The 24,013-nt window shown below is 30.9% G+C and overlaps 6 protein-coding genes across 9 annotated transcripts in view; 1 reads left to right on the forward strand and 5 right to left on the reverse strand.

Annotated features, from left to right (window-relative positions):
• Positions 1–646: 646 nt before the first annotated feature.
• On the reverse strand, positions 647–6,008 carry Smg (sterile alpha motif domain containing protein 4 smaug). The gene is made up of 10 exons (XM_076304886.1): positions 5,852–6,008; positions 4,075–4,411; positions 3,655–3,973; positions 3,324–3,574; positions 3,130–3,240; positions 2,682–3,053; positions 2,422–2,581; positions 2,059–2,311; positions 1,780–1,980; positions 647–1,708 (listed from the first exon to the last, which is right to left on the reverse strand). Exons 2-9 carry the CDS (start codon positions 4,286–4,288, stop codon positions 1,813–1,815), a joined length of 1,848 nt encoding a protein of 615 aa, XP_076161001.1. The 5' UTR covers positions 4,289–4,411; positions 5,852–6,008; the 3' UTR covers positions 647–1,708; positions 1,780–1,812.
• A 581-nt stretch (positions 6,009–6,589) lies between these two features.
• On the reverse strand, positions 6,590–8,120 carry Yippee (yippee zinc finger protein). Of its 2 annotated transcripts, none has more exons than XM_076307819.1 (3): positions 7,981–8,120; positions 7,653–7,814; positions 6,590–7,029 (listed from the first exon to the last, which is right to left on the reverse strand). In XM_076307819.1, exons 2-3 carry the CDS (start codon positions 7,811–7,813, stop codon positions 6,840–6,842), a joined length of 351 nt encoding a protein of 116 aa, XP_076163934.1. In that variant the 5' UTR covers position 7,814; positions 7,981–8,120; the 3' UTR covers positions 6,590–6,839. The 2 variants fall into 2 exon arrangements, with proteins under 2 accessions (XP_076163934.1, XP_076163926.1); XM_076307811.1 differs by having other exon boundaries at positions 7,913–7,994.
• Positions 8,121–10,897: 2,777 nt separating this feature from the next.
• Positions 10,898–16,109, reverse strand: Bbx (bobby sox). Its single transcript, XM_076318141.1, has 8 exons — positions 15,675–16,109; positions 13,285–13,485; positions 12,617–13,069; positions 12,334–12,521; positions 12,120–12,239; positions 11,933–12,040; positions 11,540–11,847; positions 10,898–11,215 (listed from the first exon to the last, which is right to left on the reverse strand). The coding sequence occupies exons 1-8, from the start codon at positions 15,699–15,701 to the stop codon at positions 11,127–11,129; spliced, it is 1,494 nt and encodes a 497-aa protein (XP_076174256.1). The 5' UTR covers positions 15,702–16,109; the 3' UTR covers positions 10,898–11,126.
• Crn (pre-mRNA splicing factor crn) lies at positions 15,863–20,432 on the forward strand. The gene is made up of 15 exons (XM_076318129.1): positions 15,863–16,664; positions 16,789–16,976; positions 17,063–17,152; positions 17,292–17,452; positions 17,575–17,771; positions 17,844–18,145; positions 18,227–18,341; positions 18,412–18,587; positions 18,661–18,761; positions 18,849–18,960; positions 19,057–19,203; positions 19,282–19,358; positions 19,427–19,544; positions 19,638–19,898; positions 19,995–20,432. The coding sequence occupies exons 2-15, from the start codon at positions 16,941–16,943 to the stop codon at positions 20,166–20,168; spliced, it is 2,067 nt and encodes a 688-aa protein (XP_076174244.1). The 5' UTR covers positions 15,863–16,664; positions 16,789–16,940; the 3' UTR covers positions 20,169–20,432.
• LOC143150121 (inositol-tetrakisphosphate 1-kinase) lies at positions 19,916–22,278 on the reverse strand. The gene is given in 6 exon segments (XM_076318169.1): positions 19,916–21,049; positions 21,122–21,258; positions 21,343–21,484; positions 21,549–21,647; positions 21,806–21,925; positions 21,927–22,278. Coding segments are annotated over 6 exon segments (1,125 nt in total). The 5' UTR covers positions 21,966–22,278; the 3' UTR covers positions 19,916–20,461.
• An 18-nt stretch (positions 22,279–22,296) lies between these two features.
• Positions 22,297–24,013, reverse strand: part of LOC143150081 (uncharacterized) — a 50,790-nt gene continuing 49,073 nt past the window's right edge. For all 3 annotated transcript variants that reach the window (XM_076318116.1, XM_076318098.1, XM_076318106.1), the window contains exons 5-8: positions 23,092–23,709; positions 22,976–23,012; positions 22,724–22,894; positions 22,297–22,561 (exon numbers count right to left, since the gene is read on the reverse strand). In XM_076318116.1, coding sequence (XP_076174231.1) covers positions 22,532–22,561; positions 22,724–22,894; positions 22,976–23,012; positions 23,092–23,709 — 856 coding nt within the window. In that variant the 3' untranslated portion in view covers positions 22,297–22,531. The remainder of the gene's footprint in view (positions 22,562–22,723; positions 22,895–22,975; positions 23,013–23,091; positions 23,710–24,013) is intronic.

Below are 24,013 nucleotides of genomic sequence, written 5' to 3' on the forward strand. Positions count from 1 at the left end.
TTTTTTTCGCGTTTATCGGTACATTAGTTGCTAATACTATCTTAATCGTTATTTTTTATTATTACTATTATTATTATTATTATTATTATTATTAATATTAATATTATTATTATCGTTAAATTTAACCTTCTTTCATCATTTTCTTCCCCCCTTGTCCTGCATGAAAATATTATGCTACGTTTACTCGCGACGTTACATTTGAGTGCTAAGTGCATAACAGAGCAGTTTAATGATGTATGCTTATAATTTAAAGCCACAGATTTCGATGTCGCATCATGCAAAGTACGATGCAATTATATACGCGTCTCCATCGTTTCTCAATGTCGCTACGTATAATATTTAGTCTTATACCCTTTACATTCGCTTAATACATCCTTAAGGCCTTTAAAATCCGTTTATTGTATAATCTCTTCGCCTTTTTTTCATTTTCTTTATTATTTTGTTCCTTTCTCTCGTTACAGCCTAACCGCGTTCGAAAGAAGAGACACATGGTAACTCTCGCATATGAGTGTAAAAAATCACGAGATCTGTGCGCAAACTACAAAGCATACACGCTGTTATGTTCTCTTCTGAGCGTAGCAGAGACGAATTTTAAAAAACGTGTATGTTGTTCGTTTTTCACCCCCGCCCATACCCTCCCTTCCCGCCCTCTTTTAAAGCATGTAACGAACTGTCAAACTTTTTTTTTTAAGTATGGTTCCTCCATAGGGAGAATTACAGTAATAATACAGTGATAGTGGAGATAGTATAATAGTAGTAATAGCAGTACTTGTAGTAATAGTAGTGGCACTACTAATAGTAGGAATAGTAATAGCATAGTGGTAGATGGTAATAGTAGAAGCAGCGGTAACGACAGAGGTTAAAAGTAGTAACAGCATAAAAGCATACGAATAATGGCGTTAGTTGTGTAGTAAGAGAAATGGTGGCAACAGCAGTGGTAATAAGAGTTTATATAGTAATAATAATAGCAGTAACTATAATGATAGTATGGATGAATAGTAATGATGACAATAATGGTAATGGGTGGCAAAGCTGTCAATGAATATAATAGAAAATAGTAATGGTAATAGCAACAGCGGCGGTGGTGAATAAGGGCAGAATAAACATAATTATAATAATGATAAAAAGAAGTAAAATCAGTCAGTTCATTAAAATGAATTACATTACATTAGTATAATGTGTCCTGGCGCTTAAAATCAGACGAATTCCATTTCCCGAAATGGATAACACGAAAAATAATATTGCAAACATCGCACAATAATGTGGTGTACCTTTTTCGTCCCCCATTTTTTTTTTTCATATATATGTTATACGATTTAATCCGCTTCCCATAAAATTCTATCATATGTGTATACATATATATTCTTTATATAATACATTTATATAGATGCAGCAAATAGTCAAGGAAAGAATCTATCTTCCTAATAGCATTTGGCTTGCCAAATTCTGTCAGTTTCATTAAATAGTATAATTGCATCGGGTATAATAAAAAATATTATTTTTTTTTGTTTTTTCTTTTTGTTCTCACGAGTCGTTCAGACCACGCGAACTGAGTTTCCTTGGTAATGTCTCAAATGTTGGACATTTTTCATTTGGTAGGGCTATTAAAGCGTGAATGTGTGCACGTGGATTACGCGCAACTGTCAGCACTATCGTCGCTGTCGGTCTCTTTATTCGCAAGATCTACGGAAGTCAGTCTTGCTTTCGGCTTTGAAAAAAAAAACGGAGCTCGGACACGTGTATCACTTTATAGAAATTTCCTTTTCAAACAGGACTTACTGTGTAGATCCAGTCAACGAAACGAAGAATTCGTTAGGCCTCACCGAAACCACCGATCGCTTGTTCTGTCATTCTTAAGCAAAGAGATTCTAGACGAGAATTGATCTCCGGCTCCGTTGTTTCGGACGTGTTGTTCCCGGTCTGGCCAAGAAAATGATCCCTCGGTGCGCTGTACGTGCGCTGTAACGTTCTTTGTAACTGCTACAGTACAGACAGAGATGATTATTTCTTAGGCGAACTCGTTACATCGGAATATAACGGTTTTATAAAAATGCATACCTGTAAACTAGATTCTTGTAAACTAGGTCGTTTTTCGGCGGCATGAACTGGACGTAAAGTATTCTGATTTACACTTTGGTTCTGATTATTTTGTAAATACGGTGTTGAGATACTGTTTCTGTGGGTGCTAACCACAAAAGAATTGTTTTGTGGATGCGTATTATGAATGTGTCCTAAGTTCAAACTTGGCTTTCTATTGTGCTGTTGCGGGTTACAGTATCTTCTGTTGTTATATCCGTAATTGTGTTGCCATCTGAAATCGGAATCATACAATTGTCAATCGTGTAACTGGTTGTTTTCATCGAACTATAATCACTATCTTTGTAAACTAGGCGTATTAATTATGTTTTTTTTTTTTCTTACTTTAGTGTAGGTCGTGGATTTCCGAGCCTGCTACGCCACTGTTGTACCTTTTCCTTCTGGTTTGGAGTAAAGCAATCATGCTGCAATACTTTCTCTAATATGTTAATACAAACGCACAAAATACCATCATCCACGCTATCCAATGCCATTCTGCTACACACTAAGAAACAAACGAACACAGTATGTTAAAACGTTTTCATATTTGTTATACGTATGCGTCATATTTTTAAACATCATGCTAACAGGAATACTATACTTACATTTGCCAAGCACCTTGGTAAATTGCGCGGGTATGTCTTGAGGATCGTTTTCTTGGCTTGGTTTCATAGGTGTAACTAAGATTGTTTTTAATTCATCGATAGTATTGACCAGTACTGTTGGTCCTTGTGAAAGCGATGCCGTTTGTGTACTAGCACGCGTTGGTTGGAGTAAGTCTTTTTCTAAATTTAAAAGTGTTGCATAGCGCTGCTGTAATTTCGCAATAGAAAGGGCTAATTTGTGTCTAGCCCCTTTTGTCACACCTTGCTCTGCTAATTGATCCTCTGTTAGTTGAAGCATTTCTTCATAACTGAGAGTAACAAATAGATAGCTGTATTTATGAAGACGTAATGTTTTGAGCCATGATAGAACATCTGTAAATAAAATAAAATCATTATAAATAACTTCTAGCAGTAAATTGTGAATATGTACAACTATATACTCGCGTACCTCTCATACCACTAGCAAGTGATAGATTAGAAGCTTCATCTAAACGCCCTTCACTACCGCTACTTGCACAAGAGCTCTGAGGACTCAATGGGCCTAATCCAATAAGATTGCCTGTTTAGGAATTAACAATTATTAATAATAAAATAAAAATATAATTGATAATCCATTTTTTTACAAATTCAAATCAAACTAACTCGTATGGTCTCCAGAAACGCTAAAACTTCGTGGCTTGTGTCCAGCTGTACAGTTTACATTATTACTGCGATCAACAACTTCTAAATGATGAGGTGGAGCAACTGGTGGTGTTAAACTGTTTGATCGACGTTGGCGAGTTACAGGTGGAGGAAATTGCAAATTGAAGGCAGTACCTGGTTGTGTACCAAATAAATTTGTCTGTTCATTTTGTTGCTGTTGTTTAGAATTTCGTTGCCATGTGTTGTCCCACCTGGAATAAAAATAAAAATTTAGCAAAAACAGAATTATCATAAGTATTATAATATATGCAAATACTATTTTCTAACTCACCTAATGGTAGTATTGGTGTATTCCTCGAGACTATGTATCGGTGGTGTACCGCTAATACGTTCTTCAAGATGTCGAAGCCACTGAGTCAAAGAACGTCTATCTTGACTAGTTATAGCTGGATGGATCAGAGTATAACTTAAGAGTTGTTGAGTTTGTTCGGTATATTGCCCTGTAGTTACACAGTGGCTCACTAATTCTGGTATTGCTACTAGGTAGCATTGTTTGCACTCTACGTTCCCAGGCCTTAATAACGGCAAGTGTGTTAAAAGTTGATTGATAGCGACTTCGGTCGATTCTGAGAGTAACGAGTTAATAAATGCTGCAACAATATTTTTATTGAATGCCACTTTTATTATATGAATATCACAATACTTTTATTAAATATCACGCAGTTGTATCTGTATTAATTGTAATAATTACCTGGATTATTGGCATTTAATTCCTGTGTGTCTAGTTCAGAAACAGAGTGCAAGGAATGCTGCACTGCTTGTGCAAGAAATCTTGCTTGAACTGCAGGAATGCGACGAAGTAGAGCATATAGAACCACAGTTTGTTCGCACTCGTTCCATTGCGAGAAAACTCGAGTGAGTTCACCTACTTGTTCACAGAATAAAGCACCTGGTGACCACTTCATTTTTGACAATGCTTTAATGTCAAGGAGCAAATACTGAAAGCTCCACTTTCTTCTGAGATGTGTGGATTATGATTTAGTTGTATTCCAACGACGTTTGGAAAATGATCGGCATGTGCCAATATTCTGTAGTGAAACAAGGCAATATTTACATTCTACTTCTGATTCTGGTTACTAATTAAAATATTAGTATTTTTTATATAAGTATTTAGTTAAATACAAGAAATAATCACTTAATAATTTGACTAGACAAAAAATATAAAAAGCTTAATCCAAGTAGTATTAATCTATAAACTAGATTTATTGATATTACAACTTTATTATATTATAAATTGTTTAAAATATTAAATTTAATATGTATAATTATAAAACCTCATATTCTTATACTTAACATAAAGATACTATGTGATTAAACAATTTTATATATATGCAAGTTATACATTGATTAAAATTACCTTTAAATTCACTCTTACTATCAGATATTTTATAAGCAAAAAATCGACAATTTTAATCATTCGAAGTTATTTATTTATTATTTTGAAACGCTTATAACGCTGCTTAACATTTAAAGTAGTGTCATCGAGTTAATATTTATCATAAATTAACATATCAGCTTTCTAGAACAGTGAAAGTAAGCAACGTGTAAAACTCGACAAACACTGAACATCGATTAAATGTTTTTGTAGAACTAATGTACTAAATTTATTCACGTTCAGTTAGAAGCATAATGTTTGAGTACTAACGCGAGGAAAACAAATACTAATAACTTTAAGTATTATGTAGAATTGGAGAATTATTGTCGCGATTTAATATCAGAAGGATTTATTTGGTCTCCTTTCGATGAAACAATAACCACTCCTAGCATATCAAACGACTGAATTTCACACACTTCGTACGTAGATACAATAACGAACACTGATGCTCAACATAACCTCAAAATATCTGTGTACATTGCATCGACATGTAGGTACATCGATAAGAATTCCACTGAGGTCAAGTTTGTTTACCCCGCGATGCGTGTGTATTTATAGCTTTCCTGTTACGATCCATTCGGCGGTGCAATGGCACCGTGTGTGGGACTTTACATGCCTAATAGCGATTGATAAGATACGATTCCTTTTACAGACACAAACATCACGATGACGCTCTTAAGTTTTGCCGATCATAGAAATCTTCGCACAATAATATCCGACGTTTCTCAGCAAAATTTCGCTTTAAATTTCCATAGAATACTTCGAGTCGCTTTCGTCGGTGCCGCCGCGTATCTTTGTATGCGTGAGACACAGTAGAGGGGAAAGGACGAAGAACGAAGGGAGGAAAACAAGAGAGTGAAAAAACTCATATATACGGGAATCGTTTTCGTAACAAAAGCTGTCCAATGATGAGGAGCCCGATATTCGAATACGTATAAAACAATCAGAAGAGTTATTCTACAGACGTAACGAATATATTGCTACTGTGCGACCAGCACTCGGCCATTGAGCCGAACAGCAAACAACAAATTGTACGCTCAAATCGGTCAACGCGCTACCGCTATGTAACGTAGCTATATATTGTTGTAATTACCGTGTGCAAGGCTGGAATTGGCTGCACCACAGGATCGTTGTGCCCCTTGCAAAATAACAACAATACACAATTATAGCATTTTATACGACGTTGAGTTAAAGGAAACATCTATCCACCATGCGGTATGGTGGGCCTACGTGACCACACTGGTTCGCCGTCGCGACTCGTTGCAGAACTTCGCCTCTACTATTGGTTCTCACTCGGATGGTACCAACCAATCGTGGAACAGTTTGGGGCGCGGTTCGTTTGTGTCTCAAATACGTCAATCACCTTACTAGTTTTCGGTACGTATACAAAATTCAGAGTAATTTACACAAGTCAATATGATTTTTGTCTTTTATTTATTATGCACTTTTCGTTATTATTCGAAGTAAGCTCTTATTTTTTAATTGACTTTTATAATTGATGATACATTGATAGATACAATAATTCGAATTAATTTTTCAATTAACTTTCACATTTCAAGACGGAAATTTTGAGTATATATTTATTATCTTATTATGTATAACCTTGTAGATCAACAAAAAATATAAATAACATTACTATTTGTAGTAACAAGAAATTAACTAGATAATAATTTGTAAATTATTAAATATCTACTATGGGATCAATTATTTAATTAAAAAACTTATACATTCATTCATTATAATTTATTTCATTTATTCAATATTATTTTCAATATTATCTTAAAACTACTAAAATAATGTGAACACAATTTTTATTTTTAATCAAAGATAGCATGGTATACATGTTTAAATGAAAAATAAATTAAAAAGAAAAAGTAATGGCACAAAAAGTATGTAATACCATAAGACAAAGCATGTTCAATATTTAAAAAAATATTTAATATTAAATATAAATTGTTTTACACTCTAGAATAATATTAAAAATTATTCTAATAAATGAAGGAACACGAGAAAGAAAACAACTGTTTTCATAATGACTGTAATATATTTTTATCCTATGACCTGCTAGTTGTCGTAGGATATTAAACATGTTCGATTATTCCATCACTTTCTGTAACTAATGCCCGCTCCAGGATGACACGGCCTTCCTTGTATCGTTGATTATCGTCTGTTGCAAATTCATACACCCACCCAAGTTTAGCATCACAGTTTTTGCAGCTGACATCTCGGACCATGTGACGACCCGTCAACATCACTCTATCCTGTACCTCACTGTATATCATTGTAGATAAATTAAATTATGAATATGCAAAAAAAATTGTATAAGTTTATTCCATTAGCACAATTTCTCTAAGACTTTGTACATTTATGAATGGTATCCTGCGTGCTAAATAAAGCTAAAAAGCTAAATATACGTAAATACAAAAATCATGAACCTAAGAATGAATGGACAATATATAAAAATTGCTAAAGTATAAGCTATTGATAAATAACTGAATTATTTTTTTCAAACATAAGCAATCCATTTTAAAATAATACAGTCAGATATTTCCTCTATCAATATCAATATCTGTACATTAGAATACATTATAACGTATTAAAATAAAAATTTTGTATAGTTGCACTTTTATAGTTAATTTAAAAAAAAGAATTACAATAATATTATTTTCCTTGCATATTCATACAGCCTTTGTTTTTAATCAGATACTTCTAATAATTTTAGAATTTAATCACATTCTTCTCCACTTTCTTAGGTACATGGAAATAGAAATATTTCATCTTTTTACAATCTTGTCTATTGAAGAATTTTCGAAACGTAAAAGTACAGTACATCACCTTGTATTGCATCAATTAATATTAATTTATTTTAAATAAAAAAAGAGAAACTCGAATACCTGTAATTTAAATTGACGACTTTGTTAAATAGAAAAGCACGACCCGTAGCGCCCGTAAAACGCGTGCTTATCAGCTGACTTCTGTTTGTAAGATTGGTGTCGCAGGCAGCACAAGAGAACAGGCGAGCACCTCCGATGTGTTCCAAGAAAATTACGCCCATCCTGAAATGTTGTGAATTGCTTTCCAAATGTCTAATATACAAAAGCAATAACTGATAAATCAAGTGATCTGCTTCAAATCCACAAAACAAGCAAGTTACTTAATTTGACGTAGCTATCACTACCGTCACAGCGAATATATACTACACGACAATGGCATAATACACACAGCGCTCGTAGTTGTCAAGTCAGTTTTAATCACGATTTATGGATTTCAAACTTTTAGATGCACAGCCTCTATAAAAACTTTGAACATGTAAAATACGATTAAAGCGACGCTAACAGTAAAGGCATCCAAGCTTGTAAACAAAACACGTGAATATGAAAGAAACTCATTGGTTTGCTGCGTTTCTGACCAGGAGTGTATTGTGGGTTTGGCGCATAGTGAATTAAAACAAAAAAAAACTCGATACACGATTAAAAAACCGATGGCAGAGTTTGTATTAAAAATTCTTGTAAATGTAAAGTGACATTTCTCTTTATCAGAGAATCTACTATTATAAATAAATAATAACTTATATATATTTTATTGTATATATTTCTATACGGGGATAGCGCCCTACTGTTTCAGCTTTATTGCAGTCACGTGGTTTTGTTTATATGGAGTCTGAATTGAATGAAATATAATTATTTTTTAGAAGTTTGATATGTAAGTAATAAAGAAATAAGTGCATTTTATATTGTGACATAGATTATGTATTACATGATAAATGTAACTAATTAAGAATTAAGTAAAGGAAAATATAGTAAAACAATATTAAAATAATTTGTATTAAAATAAAAGTGTATGTTTATTGAATGTATGCACAGACCTATTCATAAATAACGATGAAATAATTTTAATGGAATGTTACTTACACTACTTTATCTTTCAGAAGGACTTTTTGTAAATAAACTTTATTACAGCAACTTTATGTTCATATTTATAAAATGTATATTGTCAATAATTGAAAAAATGGTCTTATTATGCAACACATAACTGATTTATTACCTTTAATAGCGGTAAAAAAAATAATATTATGTAATACTATTTGTGTTGACATAGGTCAGGTATAAAACGAGCCCGCGCAATTTTTAATTTTGACCTTACAGCTAATTATACAGAAGTATAAAATGAAATATGTATTTTTAGAAAATGATGCAAATAGTATAAATATACTTTACTATTTGAATACTTACACAATTTAATAAATTAAGTAGTAAAGAGAATTATATCTGCAATTATATTTATTTACAACTTATATGAACTTTAAAAATGATTAATAGATTTAATCATTCAATTTTATATTTGAATAAATACATTTAATTGTTGGAAAATTATTTATTTAAAAAAATAGCTTTTACATCAATTTATGACTTTCTTTATTGAATAAAATAGTTTTATGTGACCAAAATATGTTGCAAGCAACTTCAAGTTTACATCAAAATATTATATCTTTATTATTCATATAAATGGTATACAATATGTTACAAGTATATATACATATACATATACATATATATATCTATATATATATATGCGTGTGTGAGAGTGTATGTATATATATACATACATACATATATAATATAATATATATATATATGTTCGTGTAAATTATACTTTTTAAAGCTAGGTACATAGATGTTTGTGCAGTAAAATTCGAAACACTTTCCCTTAATTTTTTTCTTTTAAGAATTCCAAGTATTCGGACGCTGGCCGTAAAGGCTCGCTATATATTTATGTACCGTAACCACAATTAGAAACTGTAGAAGGTATAAATGTAAAAGCCAAAAGACAGTTAGAATGGCGAAACGAATCGAAAATATATTGTTGGTCATTGTTTAATATCTATGTTCATATCTCTTCAAGGCACATTTGAAATGTAATCAGTATACTCATTTCCATATTACAGAGGAATTTACTAACATTAGTTATTCCTACCATTTTGCTAACAGTGTCTGGAGTTAGACTTCAATGAACTTAAAGAGGTGAGAAAGAAAAGGAGAGAAAATGAATAGAAAAATATAAAATATTAAAAACTCCTTTAGCCAAAATCACAGACAAGTCCCTTACTTTCTCAAACAGAGCACAGAATCGCATTTTCATGGTCTTAACACTAAAATAATAGTTAGTTGATATAAATATTATAAATATACATTCATATATATATATATATATATGTAGTCTTATCAAATTACATACATACATGTATACATACGCTTTCTGATACGAGAGAACACTCACTAACAATAAAATTTAAATTTTCTATTTTGCATAAATTACATATTACGTATGTGTACATGTACGCACGTATAACGTATAAACAGTGGTCTTGAATATGTGTATAAATATATATACATATATATTTATACATGTATATTTTGATTATATCCTTTTTTGATATTCAGATCATGAAGGATATCTTTCATAATACTGCACCTATTTCTATGTACATAAAGTGTTTACAGAACATAATGAAATACAGATAAAATGTACGCCGATGATAATAATAAAAATAGTAACAAGTGACTTTGCAATTATTACATGTTATCATTACTACACATAGATATGATAAAATGCCCTGTTCATCGGTTTTGTTAAGATTTACGGCACTGTTACTGTTACTTCTCAATCGCATTTATAATATTTTATATTAGAAAAATTAATCTGCAAGTTAAAATCCTTGCTTTACCAACATCTTCCTATAATACACACTGACTAACATCTCTTACTATATGCACCTTTCCTATCCTCCATTGATAATTTTTCCAGTCAGGTTCTACGTGACAATATTATGTTTGTTGGAAGTTGCACAAATTTCCCAATGAATATCAATACGCGGGCATTCTTTCAAATGAGATAAAATGGCTATCATCTGCACTGCAGGTATTTATTAACAATTATAGAATGTGTGACGCAATATTTTAATAATTACACACAACGAAAAGTGAAAACTAGAATCTTTCTTCAGTATGTAATAGTAACAACATTATTCGTTAACAAACTATACAAAAAACTATCTTTCATTAACCACGTTCATAGGACATTTATGCAACATAAAAGAAATATCTTTACATGTTGAGTGGCGAAATAATTATAGCAGTCACAATATTAATATTCATAATTAACAGCAATTAACGACACAGATATTAACAATAATAACGTGGTACATGTTTGTTCAGTTGGAATCGTTATTATGTTTTAACAGCAATCAAAGCAATTATTTCAGTAATTCCACTAATAAGAAATTATACTAAGAAACAAACGAATAAGATTTTGGTTTGCATAGTGCAAGTTCATACCGCAAACGACTGCTAAATATCGAAAAATATATCTTATGTATTATGTTTGGTAAGCTTTGTTCTGTTGGCGGCAACTGCTGCAAGACATGCCAGTGCTTCTAAGTCCGGCGATGCACACCACGCTATTAATATTTATATAAATAATTAAATTTCTTCAAAAATATACATTTGTGAAATATTTATATAAAATGAAATATTAAATATTATAGTAAATTACCGATTGTCAAAGATTTTAATTTTTACATTGAAATTATTTACAGATATGTGATTCTAAAATGTAATAAATATAATTTGAAATTTTATTTTATTTTTTTTAATGTAAGCTACGTTTTAATTTTCAGAATTTAGTGCAATGAAATATTTGTTATGCTTGTACGAAAAATTAATAAATAGAATACAATACATAAAAGTTTGAACATTATATTATTTTATTTCATTATACTTACATTCACTAGATTCTTCTATTTCAATTTGTTTGAAATCACTTATAGCTGCTGCGTTACGCGTAATGCTCTGTTTTCGTGCTTTCCTTTTTTGGCTTCCAACAAGAAGCGCCTTTTCAGCATCTTCGGTATTTTGACTATTTGCTTGACCATTAATGTTAAAATTATTTTGATATCTCTTGTTATTCGAAGTTAATGTTAACTTTTGTACAATTTTTTTCTTTTTCGTACGTTGCTGTTTCTTTTTCTCCTGAAATTCTTCTAAACTTAAAGATGGTAATGCTTCAATCTTTTTTTCTAAATTAAAATCCCTACAGATAAAAGTAATACATAACATTAATTGATTTTATTATATAATATCTTATCAAACAATATCTTCAAATAAAAATGTCTTACTCAGCTCGAAATCGTTTACGTGCAGTCCAAGGTCCAAAATCTAATTCTCCTTCTGTTCCTTCAGTTTCCGTTTCTTCTGGTTTTGAAGCTTCAATATTTCCTTCAGCACTTAATATAATATTCAGGTTATTTGGTTTCATTAATATTTATACATATGTATTTCTTACAAACAGAAAAATTAAATTACCTTTCCACAAGATGTTCCAATTCGCCACGAGAACTATTTCCACCTTCACTACTCAAAGAATCTGTTTTTTCACTGACATTTGATGAAATAGAATTTCTTCTCTCGTTTATTTGACCATCACTGACAGTAAAAATATTTTTAAGAACAGATTACAATATGAATTATAAATTAATATTTTACACTAAATAAGAGTTTAATAGAAAGACTTATTTACCTACGATTACCAGTTTGTCGTCTTCGCTTAGGTTGCTGCCCTGATGAGCCAATATTTTTCATTTGTTCAGCAAGGAACTTTTGATAGCGTAAACCTTTGCATGTCCGTTCACTTCTAAAATTATTTTCCTCAGAAGACATATTTGTTGCCAAAAAATTATTTATTTCTATTTTCTCATCTTCTATATCCTAAATATGATTATTAATGTTAGCTGCATGTTATGACAATAAATGAATTGAGTATTTAAATTACATAAATATATTTAAGAAAAAAGATTTCTTACGTATTGATGTTCGTTGTTGTTTGATTCAGATTTTATCCTTTTCTTTGCATCAAAAAGATCAGCTTTACATTCTCTCTTATCCTCAGATGAAAGAAGTAAATCTGGATATCTCTTTTTAGGAGGTTTTGGAACTTCACTATCATTTTCAATCACAGAACCATTAATTGCATGCTCATCTGTCATTTGTGTTTTCTGAGGTGTAAATAAAGAACTGAGGCCACCAATCTGGGATTCATCTGCTAATTTGCCTGGTTGAATTGATTGTCCATCTCGCTTGTCAGATTTCGAATAATCGGAAGACTCATTCTCAAATTTGACTTTCTCTACAGGTTGCTCACTAGAACTTGTTTCTGCTTTTTTGTTTGTAGGCCTAGTATTCAAAGTACGTAATGGAGGTGCTGGTAATTTGTACCATTTAAAATCAGGATTTGCATTTAAGAATGCATCTTTGTACTGAAAGATAATTAAAGTGAAATTATTTCTTTTAATGCTAACTATAAATATCGTATAAGCAATAACTTTGAGAAAATATATTTGATTGTTAATGAAAATTTAAAGAATACTAAAAAGAATGGTACATTTTCAAGGTTTGCAATATACAATTTAAATTACATCAATGTATGATTGCCAACATGACATTTAGTTCTTCTATATTACAAGTAATTTACCTCCTGTGCTAAATTTGTATATGAACGCTTTTGATCTGGATGAAGAGTGGCCCACCATTCACCCAGAACCCTTGTGACTGCTCGATTTTCTAAATGTGGGAAACCAGACCGCACTGAACCACGATGTCGCTTACAAAAAATGAGAAATGCATTCATCGGTCTCCTTGCATGGTGGGCTGGTTCTCTTAACTCCCGTGGTTCCTAATTATTAATCCAGTTTTATAAATTCATAATTTTATTAAATGCGCACAAGAGCATACAACTTATTAATAATGATATTTAAATGAGATAAAAGGAAAAATAGAACTGTTTTTTAAAGTATATTTTTTATACTGTAAAATAGTGTCATAGTGTTAGATATATATAAAATATTTTCATTTTATAGTAAAATTTGGAAAAAGTTTAAATTCAAAATATTTAAAACTTAATATGGTATAGCTAAAATTTATATATTGCACATGTAATATTTAATAGTTTAAAAATTATAAGTATATGCACAAAATATATTTCTACTAATTGCTATGACACAACAATATGCAATCATGTTATAGCATTTGTGAAGCCTTAAAATCACATACCTTGACAGTTTCTAAGGTCACATATGCTTACCTGGTTGTTTATATGTAATGATAATCCATTAAAACCTATTACTTATATCAGATACAGTTTAAAAAATATACTTTAGTGTACTAATGTTACAAATAATTACATATTTTGTAGAATTAATAATATTAAATACTTAATAATACTATTGTAATAAAACATTTATAGAAGTAGCTAATGTTATATTTTAAATAGTACATAATATATATTTTTTAAAATCGTATTTGTTTAAATACGTTGGAATAAAAAAGTATGAAAACCGTTTATCATTATGTGCAAGGTAAATTAATTTCATAAAAAAAATGTACAATAATTTCCTCAATAATAATTTATTATAACGTGCACAATTAAATAAAATATGTTTCTTAAAATATTCTTTGCCCTTTATAGTGTAATTACTGCTCTATTCACCTCCATACTTAATTAAATGTTATACAAGTAATCGCAAAATGTAAAATGAAACAACGCACGAACATGACGGAGATCGCATACATAGGTAATACACGCATACGTACAAGCACAAAATAAAAGAAAAATATTAGTTTCGGTTGAGAACAGTCTTTTCGTTATACATTCTTATCATTTCAATATTTTTACCTTCCCGATAAGTCAACTTTATTGCGAAATAATGTATGGTAAATGTACGAATTTATATTTCGTGCAACATTATGAAACCGAATGTAAATTGCAGCATCATCTACAAATTGTGGAAAGAATGGTATTTAACTGCTACGCGACGTCCATGAAAATGCACGGACAATTTTTCCAAAAAAAGATTCCGTTCCATGATAAGTCCGAGGAAAATCATGTCTATTTATGGTACAATGATGAGAACGATTTACAAACGCTTGATTTAGTAGAATTCAATGTCAGAAGAACGAAACGTTCGCCGTATTCCCGAAATATCTCGCAATTACATTGACAACGATATACGATTAAAATCAGTAGCAGGAACTAGTTGATCTTGTCGAAAAAAGAAATACAGATATCTGTCGTCATAGCAGGCATATGTTAATTTTCGTATTGTGTCTAATTACTTCGAGCGCACAAAGTCCAGAATATTTCTACTAAACGACGTAATTTTGTATTAATTTCAATTTATCTTGAAGCAAAATCGTCGGTTTTAAAATCGACAAGAAAATTTTATGGAGGAAGTATTATCAAACATTGTTAGGCATGTCGCTTGTCATACGTCGCAGCTTTCGTTAATGCTATTATACGTTGACTGCCTCAATCGCACAATCCCTGTCAAATTCGTACGAGCTTTCGATGTTTTTTAAAAAATTATCTAATATCTCATGCGAACTAAACGTCGAAGGGAATCAAACATTGCGTATTTTTCGCAGGATTTCGTGAGACCTTTCTGATCGTCTACTGACAGCTGCTTGTACGAATGTAAATACTGCATATAGCAATGTATATGTCTTTTTATGCATCGATGATCTGGCAAATATTTGAATGAAGTAGAACGTCTCTTTGAAAAATTCCTGTCCGCGCGGAACGGAAGTATTTTCTTGTACTATCCATTTTCGAGTCCCTCTCACTGTCAAATATTTATCAACGCAGAACTAAAGTCAAGACGTCGTTGTTCCTTTTAGTATGACTGATCCCGAGACATTGTATAAATCCCGTTTTTTGACTCGAAACCATCGCGAACGGATCACGCGTTCAATCATTTCGAACGACAAACTTAGCTTTCAACAATGTTATGGATCTGTCGTTTATTTGAGCGTATCGGAAAGTCATTCGCAATTCGAGAAAAATACAATGTATTTCTCCCTACTCACCTTGCGTTGTTGCTCGTTGGCAGCCATTTCTGATTTCACTTGACAATTCACTCAGCGGCGCATAATAAAGATAAAGCTTCGGCACTGACTGCCCTCTCTTTTCCTCTATGCTCTTGCTTTCTTTCTCTGGCTCTTTTCTGTGCACGAATTAACCTCTCCTTCTTATGTACTATTTCTATCTTTCTCTCACCTCGATGCGTTCATACACGGTTGTTTCATGCAGCCCACGTGAAAGAAAATTTTTGTAAGAATTTTTGCTATATTTTATCGTGTTCTGACTTAATCACTATTTTCAAAGACACTTCAAGCTACACTCTACTCAGATCGTACGAGTACTGTCATCCTAACAATTTTGTCTTTGCAACTAAACACAAACTGTTTCTTGTGCAAACGTCACGAATCTACAAACGTCACTATCAAAACCAGTCACGCGCCTGTTTTCACTCTGAGGGGATTACCTTGAAATAACCAACAAACTCTTCGTTGCCTCAATCTCTTATTAATTTTATATCTCTTTCACGGATACAGAATCCTCCTTTCATCTTCTGCAAACTACACATGTAATAAAAAAAACAATATGTTAATGTTGTATGCATTTTCAGCATCATGCGCATCGTGTTCAAAAATGTGCAAGGTTCGCGCGTATAAGTGTACGTACTACAGTGTCAACAATTAAACCATATAAAAGTTACTGAAGGAATCCAACATAACTGAATCTATTACTTCATAATTTCTTAAAATGAGTGAATTACAAGCAAAATCATTGTTTCTGAATGAAGAAGCAATATATAATTTATAATTTGTAAACAGAAAAGATTAATTTTTAGACACAGATCAAACAGTATTTTGAGACTGACTCATTGAGTAATAATCATAATACGTGTAAAATCTGTATAAAAATATCGAGTATAAGTAGTTACCAATGAAGTGCAACAAAAAATCATTATAAAATAATTATAAGTTCAGTATACAGATAATTACGGTGTATAGGTTAGTTATACCTAACCTTCTCATTTTGTCTATTTACCGTAAAACGTTTTAATGATTGAAAAGATTAATTTATTTATAATATAAAAGAACGATAATGAAAGATATTATAATTATTTATTTGTAGATTGTAGTAATTTTTTAAATATATCTATTATTCATCAAAAAGGTGCAAGTTGAAATAGGATCATAAAAATGTTTAAAGACTGTTTTGTATTCGTGTAATAATTTATCCACATCATTTTTTATATTTGAAGAAGACAAATTAAATCAAGCATCATGGAGAAATCCCAGAAAATGCCAAAAGTTGCAAAGGTACTTAATTTTCTCCTTTTATATATCTTAATCTACAAATGAAATTGTATTACGATATAAAATTATTGATACAATTTTTGTTACAGGTTAAAAATAAAGCACCTGCTGAAATTCAAATAACAGCAGAACAACTATTACGTGAGGCTAAAGAAAGAGATCTTGAGATCTTACCACCTGTAAGGATGTTTTTGAATCTATATGAATTCTTTTATGTCCTATACCCCTATTATTTTTTTATAAATTATAATTCTATAGATATCTATAAGAATGATAAAAAGATTGGTTTATGATATTTGTGGAAATGTTTTGTTTTAGCCACCAAAACAAAAAATTTCTGATCCCCATGAATTAGCCGATTATCAACATAGGAAGCGAAAAGCTTTTGAAGACAATATTCGTAAGAATCGTATGGTAATTTCAAATTGGATAAAATATGCTCAATGGGAAGAAAGTCAGAAACAGATACAAAGAGCACGGTATAACATTTGTAATTAAATCTTTGATATAATATAATTTTTTGTTGATAATTCAGTATAAATTTATGCTATGTTTTATTTTATAATTTTATTTTAAGAAGTATTTTGTATATAAATTTCAGCTCGATATATGAGCGTGCATTAGATGTTGATCACAGAAACATTACATTATGGCTAAAATATACAGAGATGGAAATGCGAAATCGTCAAGTAAATCATGCCAGAAATTTATGGGATCGTGCTGTTACTATATTACCTAGAGCAAATCAATTTTGGTATAAGTACACTTATATGGAAGAAATGTTAGAAAATATTGCTGGTAAAGTTTTATTTTGAATAAAATTTTAAATACTATCTAAAGAAAATCTTGTTAATTGAAAGATTCATTTAGGTGCCCGTCAAGTATTTGAAAGGTGGATGGAATGGGAACCTGATGAACAAGCTTGGCAAACTTACATTAAATTTGAATTGAGGTATAAAGAAATACAAAGAGCTAGACAAATTTATGAATGTTTTGTAATGGTTCATCCTGATGTTAAGCATTGGATTAAGTATGCACGATTTGAAGAGTCTCATGGATTTATAAATGGAGCTCGCAGTGTTTATGAACGTGCCATTAATTTTTATGGTGATGAAAGTCTGGATGAAAAATTATTTATTGCATTTGCAAAATTTGAAGAAGGACAAAGAGAAGTAATTAATAAGTTAAATTTTTTCATGTTAATATAGATTACATATTACATTATTTCTTTCATATGATCATTTTTTTTATAGCATGATCGAGCTAGAGTAATTTATAAATATGCATTAGATCATATTCCAAAAGAGAAAACACAAGAAATTTATAAAGCATATACTATACATGAAAAAAAATATGGAGATCGCTCAGGTATCACATTTTCAAAGACTCGTGATTAATCTTGCATATAAACGTAATCATATTACATTCATACTGTTAGGTATTGAGGATGTAATTGTGAGCAAAAGAAAATACCAATATGAACAAGAAGTGAAAGAAAATCCTTCTAATTATGATGCATGGTTTGACTATTTGAGATTAGTGGAGTCTGAAGGAAATATAGATATTATCAGAGAAACATATGAACGCGCAATAGCTAATGTACCTCCAACCAAAGTAAAAGATATTTCTAATTTAGTTTACATATTTCATATTAATACGAATAATCTAAACTTAGCACATTTTACAGGAAAAACAATTTTGGAGACGATATATTTATCTTTGGATAAATTATGCTCTTTTTGAAGAACTTGATACTGAAGATATGGAAAGATGTCGACAAGTCTACAGGTAATTAATATTTCTTTTAAAACTGTAACAGTAATTTATATATTTATAAATAAATTTATAGCAAAATTAAATAATATAATTTTTCAGGGCATGTTTAGAACTAATTCCTCATAAACATTTCACTTTTTCAAAAATTTGGTTACTTTATGCATATTTTGAAATAAGACAAAAAAATTTAACAGCAGCTAGGAAAACATTAGTAAGTATTTAATTACATACTGTATTAACAATTGCTCATTTTATCAAACCTAACTATTTTCTTAAGCATAAATAATTTTATTTGAAATTGTACTAGGGTATGTCATTGGGTATTTGTCCTAGAGATAAATTATACCGCGGGTATATTGATTTGGAAATACAATTAAGAGAATTTGATAGATGTAGAATTTTGTATGAAAAGTTTCTCGAATTTGGTTCAGAAAACTGTACGACATGGATGAAGGTATGTAAAGTAAAGCGATTTGTTGTTTATTATAATTTTAGCAATTGTTCTGTATTTATTGAAATTTTTTTTTGGCAGTTTGCAGAGTTAGAAACACTTTTAGGTGATATAGAACGTGCACGAGCTATTTATGAATTAGCTATATCGCAACCAAGGTAAAATATTTAAAAATAATAATTCTTAAGTTATACTTTCTATTAACATGTCTATTTTAAATTTGTAGATTGGATATGCCTGAATTGTTGTGGAAATCGTATATCGATTTTGAAATTGCACAAGACGAAACAGAAAATGCGAGGCAATTATTTGAAAGATTATTAGAACGTACGCTTCACGTTAAAGTAAGTTCAATGATTCTAATAAAAATTAAGTTGTGTAATTATAATTATTTGTTTTTTCTTATTTTGTTATTGAGTATGCTACACATTGTTCAGGTTTGGATTGCATATGCCAAATTTGAATTGGCAAATTCAACATCAGAGGATGGTCTTGATAATGTTGTTCTGGCAAGAAGAATCTTTGAACGCGGAAATGATGCACTTAGATCAAATGGGGACAAAGAAAGTAGAGCATTGCTTTTAGAAGCATGGAGAGATTTTGAAAACGAGAAAGGAGACGATGAAACTCGAGCTAAAATTATGGAAAAAATGCCTCGTAGAATTAAACGTAGAAGACGTATCGTGGGAGAAGACGGGGTAAATAAATTCACTAATTTTGAATCATAAATGCATATATTTTTTGTTAACAAAAAATGTACATATTTTTGTATTCATATCTTCTATTTCTTTTAGAGGGACGATGGTTGGGAAGAAGTATTTGATTTTGTTTTCCCAGAAGATGAGTCTCAAAGGCCAAATCTTAAATTTTTGGCATCTGCCAAGGCTTGGATGAAACAAAAAGAGCTGATTGAAAAAAGTGAAAGTAACTCGAATGCAAGTACTGCTCAATTAGAATCGAATGGTTAAAATTTAATTGTATTTTTAAATGTTTAGAATCAATCTCTTTCTACAATAGCTATATATTATACAAGCAAAATAAACCAAAAACGTATAAAAAAAAAATATATTTCTGATTGTAAAACGCAGGTCTGATACAACAGTTTAAAGTGCCTTTGAAGACAAGAATGAATGAAGTCATTATTACAAAAAATTGTGTATTATTTTTTCAAACAATACTTCTTTGTACTTGTTAGAATATAGAGAACTGGGTTACCAATCTGATACCGTTATCCATCCTTTTTATTTATTCGTTATTCGTATTATTTATTTGTCTTTATAGAATATTTTTTTTTTTCATCACTTTCAAAACCAGAATCCAAATCATCGCTTAAACATTTTTTCAATGTATAAGTTTTAGAATTTTGCTGCGAATCTCTTTGTTCAGCTAACAATTTCTTAATGCATCCTATTAACTGTTTAAAGAAGTTTGGATAGCCAACATATCCAGGAAATACATTTACATCTATAATTGCATATCTTCCAGTATGATTTTCGATAACAACATCAATACCGATCAAGATAAGCCCAAAAAGATCTGTGACTTTTTTGACAATCTTTTCTAGTATTTCATATTTTGGTTTTACTGTTAGTGGAATGTCTTCTTCTGATAAAATGGACCACTTGGAGCGAGAATCACTCTTAAATATATCAACTGAATTGAAAAATATTGTGTTTAATGCAGTACAGTCTTCTTCATAAAAATTCTTGAAACTGGGTCTCTCCCCTACATGATAATGTTCACCGACTATGAATATTTTGTAAACAATCGCATTATGATTGATAAATTCTTGAGCAACACAAGGTGGCTGACAATCGTTCAAACCTTGTTCATTGAAAATTATCATCATCTGAAAATACATATTTATCGTACGTTTTACTGCAACTTAAACATTTTTTTTTTTAACGAGTGAAATATTTACCTTGTGTGCATCACTGCAACCCTGAGCAATAAGTGGTTTGCAAAGTATTGGAAACTTAATATTTGCTCTTTTCAACAGTGATATATTCTCAACAATGCTTTTACTTTTAATTTCTACAAACTTTGGAGTAAATACATCTAAAAAATAAAGATGTACATTAGAAGCAGTTGCAGCAATTCATAACTGTTAATAAATATATTACTGTTAAAAAGTATATTTACCATTAAATTGTATGTGCTCTTGTATGAGTTTGTATGATTTATAACGATTTATTAAAACCTTAATATTGTCCAAAGGGTCGATAACTATTATTTCAGGATGTTGGCAGCAGTACTCTTGAATTCTTGAAATAATTGCTTTGGCCTAAAACAGAAATTAATTGTTAGAATAGTTCAAATTATATAGAATACAAAGAACTTTATCATACATTTTGATCACCGTTTTCTGCATATACTAATTTATCCAACACTTTATATATAAAAACGTGAAGTGGTCCCTGGGATTCAAGATCAGAGTTTATATCAATCTGAAAACAATGCATTACTCTTAAAATATATCATCATTTATTATACAGATGTTAGGAGTGTCAATGAAATGAATTTATATACATAACCTCGTATTATCATAAAACATTATACAACGTTCATAAAATAATAATTAAAAACAAATACAAAAATTATTTACCATCTTTAATAGAAACCCTTCGGATTCACAAAGATTATAAAAATCATTGAAATTAAATTTCTGTCGCTTTTTTTCGGATATCGAATAACCAATGACATATTTGTCGCACATTTTCTTTTCCAGTTACGGTTTCCTTGTATAGAATATAAATTTTATCCATTAAAGCCTATAGAGTACATTATTTTATCAATCACTTGGAATAAACTGTATTTTATTAACGTGATATCTATGCGAATCGTATGTTAAGTTGTCTCATATTTTTGCCGAAATGTAAGGTTATGTTTCTGATATTTAAAAAAACATCTTTCACAATATTATTACGCTCTTCCGATTTTTATGTTTTATATTTGACTTTTCAAATATATTTATATTCGCATATACAAACTTTAGACGCAAATTAGTTTTTTCTTTTTTTCTTTGAAATACGTAACATACGATCATAGGTTAGCAAGATAACACCGACGATCACATTCTATACTTAGATTTATTACTTTTCCTTAATTACACAACACTAGTAATATTCCAGTATATGACATCAGTGTTTACAAATGTAATTATATTTACAATGTTTCAGTGCTATTACTAAACATTTTTTACTGTTCATTTGGAAGCACGATTATTACGGAATATACGTCATCGTCGTTGCATCTTCAGTTGCAATGTGTAATCGCAATAAACTTCACACTGACGTATCCTCATAGCGCGCTTTCCATCAAATCAGCAACTTTAAATTTCGCCCATACTTTGTATCAACGACTAAATATAAAAGTAATTGAAAAATATAAATACAGTACGATTAAAATACATTGTTTGCGTTAACGAATCAAATAATTCAGTGTTTTTTTTTTCAAATTAAACCTTCTAATTTGTATCAAAAGTTATCACAAACGTTTACGATATAGTAATTGCTGTACTTACCTGTGACGATTCTTTCCAGGAAGCCAACATTTCTTTTGTAACAAAAATCGTAACGCTATTATCGCATCCGTCTGTACCCAATACCTTAATTTCCCCTAGAGAATAAGAATCGGAACTTGGTATACATAATTCTCCTTCGGAACGTGAAGTATCCGAGGACAATGTTTCAATCTGAAATTATGAAATGCGAAATCGAATGATTTTTTATACGAATTGGATCAGTAAATTAGAGTACGTTGAATGCTCCCTTACTTTACTTGATTTCATCGAAGACACGCTGTTGGATAATCTGTGACACAAAGAAATACGATTTTTAAACCTGATCGTTAATAAAAATTACGCGCAATAATAATACATATTAAACGTACCTATAATTCCGATCGACTGTACTCGAATAATTCGTATCCAGTGTAGAAAATAAAAGTTTTTTGTGCACATCGTCGTACAAGTCCGATAAAATATTTTTCTTCTCGAACATATTACCGGTGTAAAAATCTCTTTGATTCGTTACATCGTTGAAATTGCCACGGAGCGTCGCGGTACTCGTTTCTGGTAGTTGTTCGGTGTCGTTAATTTTACGCGATGGTTCCGCAATTTTTGACAAAATTTTCGAAACATTTTTCGAGGAGGACTCGAGAGACGCGCAATCGCGCAAAGAATCGGACGACGAAACACGCGTACCATTGTTAATCGATTTTGGAACGGTTTCAGCTTTATCTCGAAGCGAATGGATTTCCAATGACTTTTCCATTATTATTTCGGGAGTTGCGCCACTCGTGGAAAATGACAAATGTCGTTCCGTAATCTCGGAATCTTTCTCTGGAATATTTTTGGTATGTTCGTGTATCGTTGATAAGTTAATGACGTCCAAATTGGCATCCGGGCGCGAATTAGCATTTTCATTTACACTTTGCGTTGCAGCGTTCCCCATAATTTCGACAATTTCGTTCTCGATTTGCTCACCGACGTCGTACACGGGACTTTTCCTGGAATTTGAATTATTTTTTACAAGTAACAACAAAATTACTATTACATCGATTTACATTCGATCTACGTCGAGTTGTTGTCGATAACTTGAAAAAGAATCTCAAACACGACAATCCTCGCTTTCAAAGCGAAAAGTCAGTTACGCTCGTTGCCTCGAATCCGGGGTCGGTAGTGAATTCTATTTCGAACGAAAACGAATACGAAATTTCAAAGTGACGTTCAACGCTAAGTTGCGATAACATCGGGTTGTTCGTAAAGTCATTTCGTTTTCCAAAATGGAGAATGTATAATTTAATAAAATGT

The sequence above is a fragment of the Ptiloglossa arizonensis genome, chromosome 1 (genome assembly GCF_051014685.1).
Source record: "Ptiloglossa arizonensis isolate GNS036 chromosome 1, iyPtiAriz1_principal, whole genome shotgun sequence".
Classification (NCBI taxonomy): Eukaryota; Metazoa; Arthropoda; class Insecta; order Hymenoptera; family Colletidae; genus Ptiloglossa; species Ptiloglossa arizonensis.

Excerpts from the sequence above, each read along its gene's own strand:
- Smg (XM_076304886.1), bottom strand. The coding sequence starts at position 4,288 with ATGAAGTGGTCACCAGGTGCTTTATTCTGTGAACAAGTAGGTGAACTC. Across the intron at positions 3,575-3,654 it reads TACACCAATACTACCATTAG|GTGGGACAACACATGGCAAC; the intron begins GTGAGTTAGAAA and ends TTTTTATTCCAG. Across the intron at positions 2,582-2,681 it reads TACCAAGGTGCTTGGCAAAT|TGTGTAGCAGAATGGCATTG; the intron begins GTAAGTATAGTA and ends TTTGTTTCTTAG.
- Crn (XM_076318129.1), top strand. The coding sequence starts at position 16,941 with ATGGAGAAATCCCAGAAAATGCCAAAAGTTGCAAAG. Across the intron at positions 18,146-18,226 it reads TTGAAGAAGGACAAAGAGAA|CATGATCGAGCTAGAGTAAT; the intron begins GTAATTAATAAG and ends TTTTTTTTATAG. Across the intron at positions 18,342-18,411 it reads AAAATATGGAGATCGCTCAG|GTATTGAGGATGTAATTGTG; the intron begins GTATCACATTTT and ends TCATACTGTTAG.
- Bbx (XM_076318141.1), bottom strand. The coding sequence starts at position 15,701 with ATGGCTGCCAACGAGCAACAACGCAAG. Across the intron at positions 12,240-12,333 it reads CGACAAACTGGTAATCGTAG|TGATGGTCAAATAAACGAGA; the intron begins GTAAATAAGTCT and ends TTTTACTGTCAG. Across the intron at positions 12,041-12,119 it reads TTGGAACATCTTGTGGAAAG|TGCTGAAGGAAATATTGAAG; the intron begins GTAATTTAATTT and ends TATTATATTAAG.
- Yippee (XM_076307819.1), bottom strand. The coding sequence starts at position 7,813 with ATGGGCGTAATTTTCTTGGAACACATCGGAGGTGCTCGCCTGTTCTCT. Across the intron at positions 7,030-7,652 it reads GTCGTCAATTTAAATTACAG|TGAGGTACAGGATAGAGTGA; the intron begins GTATTCGAGTTT and ends AATGATATACAG.